The sequence below is a fragment of the Podarcis bocagei genome (assembly GCF_964188305.1).
Source record: "Podarcis bocagei genome assembly, chromosome: 15".
Classification (NCBI taxonomy): domain Eukaryota; kingdom Metazoa; phylum Chordata; class Lepidosauria; order Squamata; family Lacertidae; genus Podarcis; species Podarcis bocagei.
In genome coordinates, this window is record NC_138141.1 from 745432 (window position 1) to 759060 (window position 13629).

At 48.4% G+C, this 13629-nt stretch overlaps 1 protein-coding gene across 2 annotated transcripts in view; it reads right to left on the reverse strand.

The window, feature by feature from the left end:
* Positions 1–13629, reverse strand: part of ADAM9 (ADAM metallopeptidase domain 9) — a 111929-nt gene that overhangs the window by 64633 nt on the left and 33667 nt on the right. For both annotated transcript variants that reach the window (XM_081171386.1, XM_081171385.1), the window contains exons 2-5: positions 7799–7896; positions 6749–6813; positions 5351–5429; positions 1665–1741 (exon numbers count right to left, since the gene is read on the reverse strand). In XM_081171386.1, coding sequence (XP_081027512.1) covers positions 1665–1741; positions 5351–5429; positions 6749–6813; positions 7799–7896 — 319 coding nt within the window. The remainder of the gene's footprint in view (positions 1–1664; positions 1742–5350; positions 5430–6748; positions 6814–7798; positions 7897–13629) is intronic.

The following is a 13629-nucleotide window of genomic DNA, read 5'->3' on the forward strand; positions in this document are numbered from 1 at the left end:
ATGACTGAGAATCGCATAGCCAGGGATGGAGAACTTTAAAGTGTTAAGATCAGAAGGCGGAAAATATGAAAGCAAAGAGAAGAGGCAGGAATGAAGATTTGGAGAAATGCTTCAGAGGTCCAGACTATGGGGAGCCCGGAAAAATTAATAATTACAATTTGGTTTATTTTATTTTATTTTATTTTATTATTTTAATTGGATTATGATTCAGATATCTTGATTGGCTGTTTTTATTGGAAAACCAATAAAAAAATTTTTTAAAAAAATCGATGGGATGGAGTGAGTGTCCCAAGAAGAAAGTCTGCAGCCTCTGGGACCTTTTCATTTAGAGAAAAGGCAAGCAACTGGTGACATAACAGAAGTTTATAAAAATTATGTGTGATATGGAAAAAGTGGACAGAGAATGTTTTTCTCCCTCTCTCATAACATTACAGATCAGTGAAGCTGAATGTTGGAAGATTCAGGACAGATAAAAGAAAGGACTTCTTCCTGCAGCCAGAGTTCTACTATGGAATCCACGCCCACAAGAGGCAGGGGTGGCCACCAACTGGGGTGGTTTTAAAAGTGGATGGGATAAATTCATGGCCTGATCCTGCTATCTTCATTTCTTATGGAGTGTGCCTGTTGAATGCTGGGTCACACACATGCACCAACCAAGCCTACCCACATATGAAAATCTAGAATGCAAGGGAGAATTCCCTCTCACTGAGCAGCTAGCTGTTCTATATGCTCTTCAGCTATTGGGTATGTATTCTATTTTATTTTATTTATCCCCAAGTGATGTACATAATGAAATTATCAATAAAACACTGTACTGTCAGGCTGGATAACGGGAGGCCAGGGTCCAAATGACCACTTAGCCACAAAACTCTCCAACTGATTCTAAACCAATTGCCATTTCTAAGCCTAACCAACTTAACAGCGCTGGCGTGAGGATCAGATGGGAGGGGAGGCAGGGAGAACCACTTCCGCCTCCTCAAGAGCCTCAGTAGAAAGGCCAGCTGCTCGCCTGCTCTGGAGGATTCAAGTTACAAAAAACGAGATTCCATGTAAACACCAGGAAGAACTTTCTGTTTCACTCTCTTGGGAAGTTGTGGGCTCTCCTTCCTTGGAGTTTTTCAAGGAGAGGCTGGATAGCCACCTACCATGGATGCTTTAGTTGAGACTCCTACACTGCAGGGGGTTGGACTAGATGTCCCATGAGATCCCTTTCAACTCTACAATCGATCGTTTTATGAAATACAATTAATTAATCAATTAAGGCAGCCTGACCTTGGCTAAGAAGGACAAGACACAGTGCTGCAGGGTTGATGGAGAAAATGTCTATGGAGCCAGAATGTCTAGAAGCCCCAGGAGCAAAGGGCAAAAAGGAGAAGTTGCTGTGGCTCACATTGGGAGGGGGGGAGCGTTTCCCAGCCCAGGGGCTGCATTCCCTCACAGGCCACTCTCTGGGTATTGCGTACCAGTGGTGGTGGTGAGGAGTGTCCAGAGACAAAAAGAGGAAGGAGTCATGAAAATGACTGTATTTGACTCCCAGGCCTGAGGATTTGTACCCCTGGTTTCAGAGGCCACCATCAGTACACAGAAAGGCAGGTTACTTTGAGGGAGGGGCAGCCACTATTCTGCCCCCTCCCCCCAAAAAAGCACAAGAACGTATCACTTACCTGAGTCCAGAGCAAGTGCTGACAGCGACCAAGGAATCCGCTACTCCTTTTACATATCCATGATAGTGGCAGTGATCCTGAATGGGTAGAAAACAAGGGGGTGGAATTAAGGAATGATTGCATGCAGCGTTCCTTGTTGCTCACAGTGTTGATACCACAACGCTCTCATGAATCAAGAAAATGAGGTGTTGCTATTTTGTGGGTTGGACTCTTTTGCATACCTGTTGATTCAGGTCACCCTTTTAAAATGGATTTGGTCTCTTGAGCAACAAGCCTGCTTCTACACACACACACACACACACACACACACACGCATGCACGCACACCTTTTTCAGTTAAGGAAAGCACCAGGGAAATTCCCTAGAAAATGTAAGATAATAATGGCTCATATAACTTGTCCACAAACAAATCAGAATGGCATTGTAGAACTTCTCTGCAAACGCTGTGCAGACACATTGGGAAGAATGCTCAGCAAACATGCCCTCTGGAAGCAATGTAAGGGTACAGCTAAGTGTGAAGACATGTGATAGCAGATTCTCTGTAGTGACACCCCAACTATGAAATTATCTCCACGCTCAGGTACACACAGATGTCAGCTACATTTCTGAGTTTCCAGAACCAAGTTAAGACACATCTATTTACCAAGACATTTGGTGAATTTAGTGGAACTGTCCAAGGTCCTACGATTATTATGAAATGCTACTGTTTCATTGTTGATAATGGCTTGTTTGATGTGTGGAAGCAGCCTTGGGATCTACTCCGAAGGAAGGCAGCTTAGGAGTTCTACAAATTGAGACTCTGCACAGACACCTACTCCCTCGACCTGCCACCTGGATCAGGGCAATTTACCCTGTGTTGTCCCAGGGACCAGACACCCACACCAGAACCACCTCCAAAATAATTCACGGATGGGGCTATCTTTTTTTAAAGGGATTCAAATCCTATTTTGTTATACAGCTAGGAAAGCTAGGACTCTCCCACTTAACACATCAGGTAGGATCCGATCCTCCTGCTTAACAGCTGTTAATCAGGAGGGCCCATTCCTGGGGGTGGGGGCTGCAGCTGCTTCATATTCAAGGCAAATATCCTCTCCTCCACTGCCCCCCAGGACCGGGAGGGGCTTGAAGAGACAGGAATGGCAGCAACTTCCATGCAGGAGAATGTCATGGCTGAAGTTTTTTGAAGGGAGAAACTGTTCAGAACTGGAAAGTACTGGTCTATTCCAGTGTGTCTGTAACTGTTCATTTCTGATGAAACAGTAGGACATGTTATGAGTTACCCTGTATTTTCTTGATAAGTTATCTCAAGGACACTGAGCCAGAAGATATATAGCAGTAGTTCAGGGAACTGCCTGGTTATTCCTACTTTTGTTTTCTTCTCTTCGCATCTTCTGAGTTTCTATACATTTATTCTTGAGGGGTTTTTTTTGCTGTAACTAAGCCTAATCCTTAATAAAAAATTCCCTTTGCTAATGTGTTTTGACTCTGTGTGATTTATTGAAAACCAACACATCCATTCCACCAAGCTTCTGCTACTCTGCTCTTCCACAAGAGAAGGAGCGCCTTGGGACTTAAGGCCAAATCTCGCAGATTGCTTGCGCATGCATGCGCACCATCCAGTGAGGGTACATAAGTTTGGGTGGAGGCATGGTCACCCTGCTGCTTCAGCAGTCCAGTTGGGAGCAGAAGCCAGTGGAGGGGATGCCAACTGCTTAGCCGCCGGAAGCACTGTGCACCTTTGTAAGAAAAACACTGGGGCTCAACTGGATTAGTAGAATGTCTGTCATCTGGTGCGTGGGGATTCTGTGTTGTGCTCCAGAACTGGCCCTTCCCTTTGGGTGTCCAGTTCAATTCAGTCCAAGAGACCAAGTGTTCTTCTGGCCCCAGGATGTGCTTTTAGTCTCTCTCAGACAGGATGTCATTGTGTTACAGTTTTCTTTATTATTAAAGCTTTGTTTGAGCCTTTACTTTGCTGAAAGAAAAGCAACTCTGCTGAAGAATGGTGGAATATCCTAAACTGGGAGAGTGAGGGGATATTCCCAGTCTCACAGGAGGATTAGTTTTCTTTTTCGCCCCCACCCTCCACAACATTCCTTAGGAGCTACCCTAAGGGTGCACTTTGCCAATAAAGAATTAGACTGCAAGCTGTCTGTCCTTCTTGGGCTGCGTGTGCTTGGAACACCAAGGGGAGCCCCAAAACATCTGGAGGGTCACAGTTCCCCCCTCCCTGATGCAGAAAGAGAAACCTATCAGTGTCTGTTCGACAATTGTAGCTAAATAGAACCTCCAAGTTCAGCAGCAGTATATCACTGAACACCAGGTTGTGTGATGGGTCTGGAAGCCTTTTGCAAGAAATACCTCTGTTCACTCATAGATATATTTACAGTCTTTATTTACACACATATTTACAAGGTACAGGACATAGCTTCATGCATCCGAATCCTCGGTAGCAGATCCAGGAAGTGGGAGCTTTCGGCTCCTCCTCCAGCAGAGGAGCTTGGGAAGCCCCAAGCGCCTTATTTGTTCCCTACGTTTTAACCCCCTTCTGTCCTGTGCTGAAGGAATGGGCATTGACTCTCCCTCTGTCTCTGAACTGGTCGAGTGGTGTTGATGGTCTCCTCGCCGCTTGAGTTCCTTCTGCTTGCTTGTCCTCCTCTCCCTCTCCTGTCTTTTCTAACGGCTCCCGTTCTTCCCCCTCCCTCAGCTCCAGGGACAGGTTGCTAGTCAGCAACCATGTGACAGGTGATGACCTTTCCTCCCCATTTGGGGGCTTCCTGGAGGCCTCTGAGTAGCCACTGTGGAAAGCAGTGAGCTGGGCTGGAGGGACTCATGGTCTGAACCAGCAAGGCTCTTCTTCTGTGCTATGCAAACATGCAAAACAAAGAAAGGAAGGGGGGGACTCCCACAAAGGGACTATTTGCTTACAACAACTAATTAGCCAGCAAAGCCAACATGGTAGAGACATAGGAAGCCCCCAGTCATTTTACCTCAGTAGTGTCCACACTGACTGGCAGAGGTTCTCCAGGATTTGGGGCAGGAACCTTTCCCAGTCCTACTGGAGATGCTGGGATAGATGCTCTACCATCCAATTACATAACAGAAACTGACTTCCATCTCAATAACCACAACATCACCAGGCAGCCAGAGTTTAGAGACACACATCTGGAAGGAACTCGCTTGGCGGGGGAGGGGAGAATGCCACACAACACCTGGAAGCTGACAGAGTTTTGGAGCTGTTAGGAAGTAAGCATGATCTCCAAGACCTTTGGAAATACAAGCAGGGTGCTAGGAAATGTCTCACAAGTAGCACTGGGGCCTATGAGCATGTGAATGATGCCATCCACATTCAAGCCAGGGCTTTAAAAAAATTAAATGCCAGGTTAAGGACAGGGAGCGGCCAGTCCTCAGGAACACAGCAGGTAGTGAGCAGGCCATGGAGAAGACTTGCCTTTACCTTGCAGTGGTATTTTTCTATATTCAGGGAGGGTGTTCAAACATCCAACCCCCAATACCACTCTTGCAGACACAGCAGCCCTCAGCCCTATTCCTACATCTCAGGCAATTGAACTCATTTGCCCTTGGCTCCCACTTGTGCCTTGAAAATCTTTGCCACTTTACTCTCCAGATGCCGGCCCAGCAGGAGGGAGAGGCAGGCTCCCAAGAAATGTATTTGAAAGGAAAACATACCTTGAGATCCAGAACCTCAGAACGCAGCGAGCCGTCAGCATTGTAAGTATAAACTGTGAAGTCTTTGGGCACAAGGACTCTGGAGGAATTGGAGAGGGAATTATGGGAAGAAACGCATTAGGCAACAATTGTTTTAAAGATTAAGGAAAAAATGCGGAACCAGCAATGTTGAGTTGCAAAGTTGGAAGGGAGCGAGGAAAGGCAGGTTCAAAAGCCAGTCTGCTAAACCACCTGAACCCCCTCCCTGCCTTCAGAGTCTTGTTTTTCAAACCCTCCCAAGACAGTTTTGAAAAATAAGCAAAAAAGTACAGCATTTAACTTAAGCAAAATTAAAAACGTGAAAATTAAGAATGTTCTTAGACCTCATGCTTAATCAAGAACGAACAGTAATGATACCTCATTAAAACCAGGATTAGTTATAAACTCCCCTCTTTTCTTTTTATCACTACCAAACAACCCTCTTTCAGAAAATAAACAAAATATTATAAAAATAATAAATGAGGCTTTTTAAAACTTTTGAAAAAGAAGTGCTTACACAGAACTGGACCTGGAAGAAGAATGAGGAAAAAGTAAAGATTTGCAAACAGAAGGCTGTGAGAGCATGGAATCAGAAGGGGGGGGAGAGAGAACTGTTGCTTTTATAATTCTATCCTTGCATTTATGGTATATTCTAAATGAAATCATAAAGATTTTTTTTAAACAAAAAGCAGCAGCTGGAGAAATATCAGTGCATTTCACTATGAATGGAGAGTGATCACACACATTTGATGTAGCTGTGTCCCCCCCCCTTTTATAATATACATTACAACAAATGGCCTATTGCAAACCACATGTACAGATTAATAACCTTTAAGGAAAGTTGCTTTCTTTACCAGAAATAAGCCAGCCTGTCACCATGATGGCCAAGCCAAAAGTGCTTTGCTGGTGTTTAGTATGGAAGCCGAGGGGGTGGGCAGAGAAATCAAATCAACCAGTTGTTTCCTTTGGAGGGCTCTCAAGTGACCTGTAGACCAGGGGTCAGCAACCTTTTTCAACAGGGGGTCGAAACCTCAACAGGGGGTTGAAATCTCAGACCTTGTGGGGGGCCGGACTATATTTTTTTTTGGGGGGGGGGGAATGAACGAATTCCTATGCCCCACAAATAACCCAGAGATGCATTTTAAATAAAATGACACATTCTACTCATGTAAAAACACGCTGATTCCCGGACCACCCAGATTGAGAAGGCGATTGGGCCACATCCGGCCCCTGGGCCTTAGTTTGCCTACCCATGCTGTAGACTAAGCCCTGTACAGGTCACTTTCAGAACCAGGGAAAAGAGCCAAACAGACCAATTTAAACTCAGAATAGCCAGGAGGAAGGAAAACAGCCCAGTGCAGCTGGAAAGGAGTCACTTACTTGTTTTTTTCTAGTTCAAGTGTATACTTTGTTCCTTCAACATCAACTTCAAAAGATAGTTCATCCTCAAAAGAAGAAGGGATAATCAAGCAACCTCTCTGGGAATCCTCAATTAATTATCAACATGTTCCGAACAATCCAGAGATTCCCAGTCCTGTCCCCCCCCCCCCGCCTAGCAAATACACCCTTGTGTGTATAGTGGAGGTGCATCACCCACCCTTTCCATACATACACATTACACAAAGCAGTTTACATCCATGAAAATCATAACATGAAAAATAACAACACTGTCAGCAATATAAAAATCATAGTGTAACAACCACAAATTAAAAGGATAATAATATCAGCAGAGAAAATGCACTTTCCCACTAAAACCCACTAAGCTAGACCAACAAAAGCCTGATTGAAATTGCTCTGCAAGACATAGTAGCACCCTGTTTATGTTTTTCTCTCTGAATGCTCAGCTTTGGGTGCATTTTCTCTTTATTTAATGAAATAGTTGCAAAACCATCAACTGGCTTTGTATGTCAGGTATGGGGAACCACATTTTTAGGTTCTTTTTTCAAAAGCTGTTGCATTTTTACAGTGGCGGGTGAGGAGGCCCTTGTAAGTTTTTCTGCCTCAGTTGCCAAAATAACTTGATCAGTTATGCACCATGATGTAGGGAGAGGGAGACTATGTGCTCTTCACCTCATTCAGCCAAATGTCTCAGCCCTGTGTACTGTTGACTTCATAAACATTAGACAATAGGTGCTGCTCACAACAAGCTTCTGTAACAAATATGCAGCTCTCTCTCTCTCTCTCTCTCTCTCTCTCTCTCTCTCTCTCTCTCTCACACACACACACACACACACACACACAGAGAGAGAGAGAGAGAGAGAGAGAGAGAGAGAGAGAGAGAGAGAGTTTAGTCCTAGGCTGCCCTGAACCCTAGGCAGCTGTACCATTCAGGAAGCACATCCATGCTTAATTATTTCACAGCTGCTTCCGGATGATGTGTACAAAAAGCGGAAAGCAACATGCTGATGATGAAATCCTGCTCTGAAATACCTCTGCTAGCCTGGATGTCAGCACATCACGGTGTTTTCTTGTTATCCTCTTGGGGACAATAATTTCGTAAGCAGACAGCTGAGATAATGGCTGAAAACCTAGAAAGATACAGGGAAATGTTAATGGATGAAAACACTGTCAAATTGATAAAGTCAATGAAACCAGATAGCTTATCCACAGGTCCCTGAGTAACAGCAGCAAAAGGACTAAATGAACCTTAAGACAGCTGTTGGGCACAAATTTGATAGCTTTAAGATCAGCACATGGATGCCACAGGCTGAAACAGTTTAACAGTCATTCGTTCTCCACATGAAACCATCAGAAATGACTCCAAGGGCACTTACTCAGATACGTTATGGGGGTTGTTATGTAGTGTAGTTTCACCCTGGGCCAACAGGGGGATACTGTATATAGTTTTCACTCAGGTCTGTAGATAGTTTTCACTCAGGTCCGCGGCAGTTAGTTTAGGCGGGAACTCTGAGCTGTTGTGGTTACAATGTTGACAGCCGGCTGCCTATAAATACAGGCCGGCTGAGCTGTTCGCAGTCAGTTCTATTCCAGCTTATCTTAATAAAGAGCTACTTGAAGAAATCGCTGTGCCGGCTGCTATGTCAACCCACTATTTAACACTGGCGACGAAGGTGGGATTGGATGGACATCAGAGCACAGCCAGATGCGGCCAGCCTCTGAACTGAGCTGAATCACAGAGCGAAATCACTGAGCGAAATCACTGAGCGAAATCACTGGGCAGAACCAGTTCAGAGCTGACTGTTCTGGCTAGAGCACTGTGTTCCATCCATCGCCCTTCACGCCGGCATCGGAATCATGGCTTCATTTGTGCCTCTACCGCCGTTTGCACCAGCCTCTGAGTCATGGGACTCCTACCTCGCTCGGTTCGACTGCTACCTCCAAGCCAACGAGCTGACAGCAGTATCAGTGGATCGGAAGCGGGGCCTATTCCTCAGCCTCTGTGGGCCTGAGGTGTTTGAGACGGCCCGAGCATTGGTTGCGCCTGAAGCAGTCCAGGCAACACCATGGGACACGATCCAAGAGAAGCTCCGCAACCACTACGCACCAAAGCCGTCCAAGATTGCTGCCCGCCATGCGTTCTACCACCGGAACCAGGCAAAGGGGGAGTCAATCAACAACTACGCCACCGCCCTGCGACAGGCTGCAATGCACTGTGAGTTCCGAGACTTAGACGATGCCCTGATGGATCGAACCGTCTGCGGGGTCCGGGACATCCATCTGCAACGGCGTCTCCTAGCCAAGCCAGACCTCACGCTACAGAAAGCCATTGAGGAGGCTGTGGCCTCAGAAGCTGCTGAACGCTCCGCCCAGGAGATCCGCAAGTCCAGCAGCCCGCGTCTTGCTAGGGGGCCAGTTCCGGTGCATCATGAAGAGGCCAGCAGTGATGAAGCATCCTCCAGTGAAGACGATGACGTGCACCAGACAAAGCGGGAGCGCAGGAAGCTCCAACAGAAGTCCAAGGGCCAACCGGAATGTGCTGGCTGCAGAGGCGACCATTCCCGTGCCAAGTGTCGATTCAGAGATGCCATCTGTAGGAGGTGTTCCAGAAGGGGCCACATCGCTAAGGTCTGCCGATCGGCTCCGTCTGACACCCCCCCTTCATCGACTCGCAAGTTCAAGTCTTCACTCCAGTCTGCCAAGGAAAGTTGTTTCGCTCTCACCAACTGCCGCTGCCCGTCTGGAACCACGATTGGCCAAACCGACTCGTCTACGCGACGCAAGCTGAACGTCACGGTGCTCATTGAAGGAGCTCCATGTGACATGGAGATCGACACCGGGTCTGCCCTGTCCGTCGTGTCATGGAGCACCATCAAAAGACTGGTACCCAGAGTATCCAAAAGGCAACTCGACTCTCACCGCGTACACCTGAGAGACTACCAGGGAAACGACATTCCCGTGGTAGGCGTTGGCCGGTTCCGGATCGCCTTCAAGGATTTTTCGGGCCTGCTCCGGTTGGTGGTGGTCGAAGGTCAGCGGCCAAGCCTCCTAGGGCTAGACTGGTTTGATGCCCTCGGCCTGGAAGTCACCGGCATCAACTGCATCTTTAACGCAGAGACTGAGGGTCTGGTCAAAGACTTTGCCGAGGTTTTTGACGGCACCTTGGGACAATATACTGGTACGCCCATCTCCTTTAGCCTTGATCCACGAGTCGCCCCCATCAAGCTTAAGCCACGCCGGGTTCCCTTTGCTCTCAAGGCTAAGGTGGACGAACAACTGGACAAACTGATCGCCCAAGGAGTTTTGGAGCCCGTTGACCACGCAAAGTGGGAAACCCCCATCGTCATGCCTGTCAAGCCAGATGGGTCGGTGAGAATCTGCGCTGACTACAAGTGCACAATCAACAAGGCACTTCAGCAGCACGCTTATCCAGTTCCTGTTGTCCAACACCTGCTGCATTCCCTGGGTGAGGGTAAGGTCTTCGCTAAGCTGGACCTTGCCCAAGCCTATCAACAACTGCCAGTCGATGATGCCACTGCTGAAGCCCAGACGATCGTCACCCACCGGGGGGCATTCCGTTGCCGCCGGTTGCAGTTCGGGGTGAGTGTGGCTCCTGGCATCTTCCAAAGCCTTATGGAGCGTCTCCTGCAAGGGCTTCCGGGCGTGGTACCATATTTTGATGACGTCTTGGTGTCTGCAGAATCACACCAGCAGCTGTTCGAGCGCCTCCGTGCCGTGCTGACCAGGTTCCAGGAGGCCGGGCTCAAGGTAAAGAGGGAGAAGTGCCTGATTGCCGTTCCACAGGTAGAGCTCCTGGGCTATCTTATCGATGCCTCCGGCCTTCATCCAACCACATCCAAGATCCGCGCTATCCAGCAGGCCCCCACCCCAAAGGACAAAACGGAGTTGCAGGCATTCCTGGGGCTGCTGAACTTTTATAACATGTTCCTGCCCCACAAAGCCACTGTGGCTGAGCCTCTTCACCGACTCCTTAGCACTAAGACGCCTTGGGCCTGGGGTCATCGAGAGACGGCGGCCTTCAACGCGGTCAAGGCTCTCCTTTCTTCAGACAGTGTGCTGGTACAGTACAGTGAATCCAGGCCGCTGGTCCTTGCCTGCGACGCCTCACCTTTTGGCATCGGTGCTGTCCTTAGTCACCGTTTCCCAGATGGAAGAGAAGCACCGCTCGCCTACTTTTCCAGGACACTATCTCCGACGGAACGGAATTACAGCCAGCTCGACAAGGAGGCATTGGCACTTGTGGCTGGAGTAAAGAGGTTCCATGAATACCTCTATGGCAGGACTTTTGACCTCATCACTGACCACAAGCCACTCCTGGGCCTCCTCGCCGGTGATCGTCCAACTCCACCGGTCCTCTCACCACGCATGCTGCGATGGACTGTTTTCCTGGCTGCCTACCACTACCGGCTCATCCATCGCCCGGGGAAATCGATGGGCCATGCCGACGCCCTCAGCCGTTGCCCTCTTCCAGCATTTGTGGAAGACCCGGCTCCAGCTTCATCGCTCCTTCTGATTGAGGATCTTCCGGCAGCGCCTGTATCGGCTGCCACTGTGGCCTCCGCGTCTGCCCAGGATCGCACCATCACCCGGGTGCTCAACTGGGTGTGGAGGGGGTGGCCACAAGGGCCTTTTGCATCGGAGTTCCAGCCCTTCGCAACCAGACAACATGAACTCTCAGCTCATCGCGGCTGTCTGCTGTGGGGAGACCGCGTCGTGATTCCCCAGGGACTCCGTCAGCGCGTCCTGGAGGCTCTGCACGTTGGCCACCCGGGAATTGTCAAAATGAAGGCGTTGGCTCGGTGTTACGTCTGGTGGCCTAATATGGACGATGCCATCACTGCCTGGGTATCCACCTGTCAAGCGTGCCAAGAGTCGAGGCCTGCACCAGGGCAGCAGTTGAAGAAGGAGCAAAAAGGGTTTTCTTGTGTGTGTGTGTTTCTTGTGGCTGATTAGCTGTTTTCCCTGTGTAAAGGTCAGAGGGGGCAGGGTTTCTGTTGAGGCAGGGGATTAGCTGTGGGAGGAGCTTATCAGAGTTTGTAGGGCAGCAGTTGAAGAAGGAGCAAAAAGGGTTTTCTTGTGTGTGTGTGTTTCTTGTGGCTGATTAGCTGTTTTCCCTGTGTAAAGGTCAGAGGGGGCAGGGTTTCTGTTGAGGCAGGGGATTAGCTGTGGGAGGAGCTTATCAGAGTTTGTAGGGCAGCAGTTGAAGGAGCAAAAAGGGTTTTCTTGTGTGTGTGTGTTTCTTGTGGCTGATTAGCTGTTTTCCCTGTGTAAAGGTCAGAGGGGGCAGGGTTTCTGTTGAGGCAGGGGATTAGCTGTGGGAGGAGCTTATCAGAGTTTGTAGGGCAGCGGCGCGCGCCTAGCGGCGCGCGCAGTTATATCCATCTTTTAGATTTAGGGGAGCTAGTCTCAAACGTTTGTTGGGGGAGACCTAGGTTTTTTTTTGTGGGCGAAGTTATTTGTCCTGTCTTCAAGCTTTTTATGATGGAGGACCTCTATAGCCACCCCCAACAACACGATCTCAAGATGGAAGGGGAGGGAACAGCTGCAGTCGCCTGCGATTCCTGCGCAATGTTTGCCATCTTGCCAAAGGTTGCAGGCAGCTTCACCTGCAGCAATTGCATGTTGATTGCCCTTTTAAAAGACAAAGTCCAGCAACTGGAGGAACGTGTAGCTACGCTCCAAAGAATTAGAGAGCTGGAGCTCTTCTTGGAAGCAACAGAGCACACCGTCTCCATCAAGGAGGAGACAGGGGACTCCCCAGAGAAGGAGGCTAGTTCACCATCACAGGAGCCGGATATATGGAGAAACGTGACTCAAAGAAGTAGGAGGCCCAGGGTTCACTCTGATTGTTTAGAAATACACAATCGCTTTGAGGTCCTCTCCCCTAGCATGGAAGACGAAGAGCAGACTCCATTTGAGGATCTCTCCCTCATTACAGTCGATCAGGTATATGAAGACGAGCAGCAAAGTCAGTCCTCAGGGAATGTGCAGGCGACCTTGGAACGGACAGCTCACGGAAGAACCCCGACCAAACCCAAGAGGAGGCGTGTAGTGGTGATAGGGGATTCCCTACTGAGGGGAACAGAAGCAGTGATCTGTGGGCCTGACAAGATGTCTCGGGAAGTGTGCTGTCTCCCCGGGGCTAAGATCCAAGATGTAACTGAACGACTGCAAGGAATCATAAAACCCACTGACAAATACCCCTTCCTCTTGGTTCATGTGGGAACCAATGACACTGCAAGCAATAGCCTCCAGAAGATCAAAAGAGACTACGAGGCTCTCGGCAGGAAATTGAAGCAACTAAATGCACAAATTGTCATCTCGTCTGTCCTCCCAGTTGAACGACGTGGCCCAGGGAGAGAGGGGAAAATAGTGGAAGTGAACAGCTGGCTTCGCAAATGGTGTAAACAGGAACGGTTTGGATTCTTAGATCACGGACTGCAGTTTCTTGAAGATGGACTTCTGGCAAGTGATGGGCTGCACCTCACAACGGTTGGGAGGAATGTTTTTGCCAAAAATCTCAGAAACCTCATCAGGAGGGCTTTAAACTGACTAATGTGGGGGAGGGAGACAGTGCTCCTGAAGGTAGGAGTCTATCAATTAATGAAGATGATCATCCAAATGTCATAGACCAAATGGAGCAAACAGCACGCGGACCTAGTGGTGGGAGGAAAAAATCCTTAAATAAGAGACACGGGGGAATGATTAATGGACTTCAATGTCTGTACACTAATGCGCAAAGCATGGGAAATAAACAAGATGAGCTTGAGCTCTTGGTACAGCAAACTAAATATGACATAATAGGCATCACTGAAACCTGGTGGGATAAGTCCCACGATTGG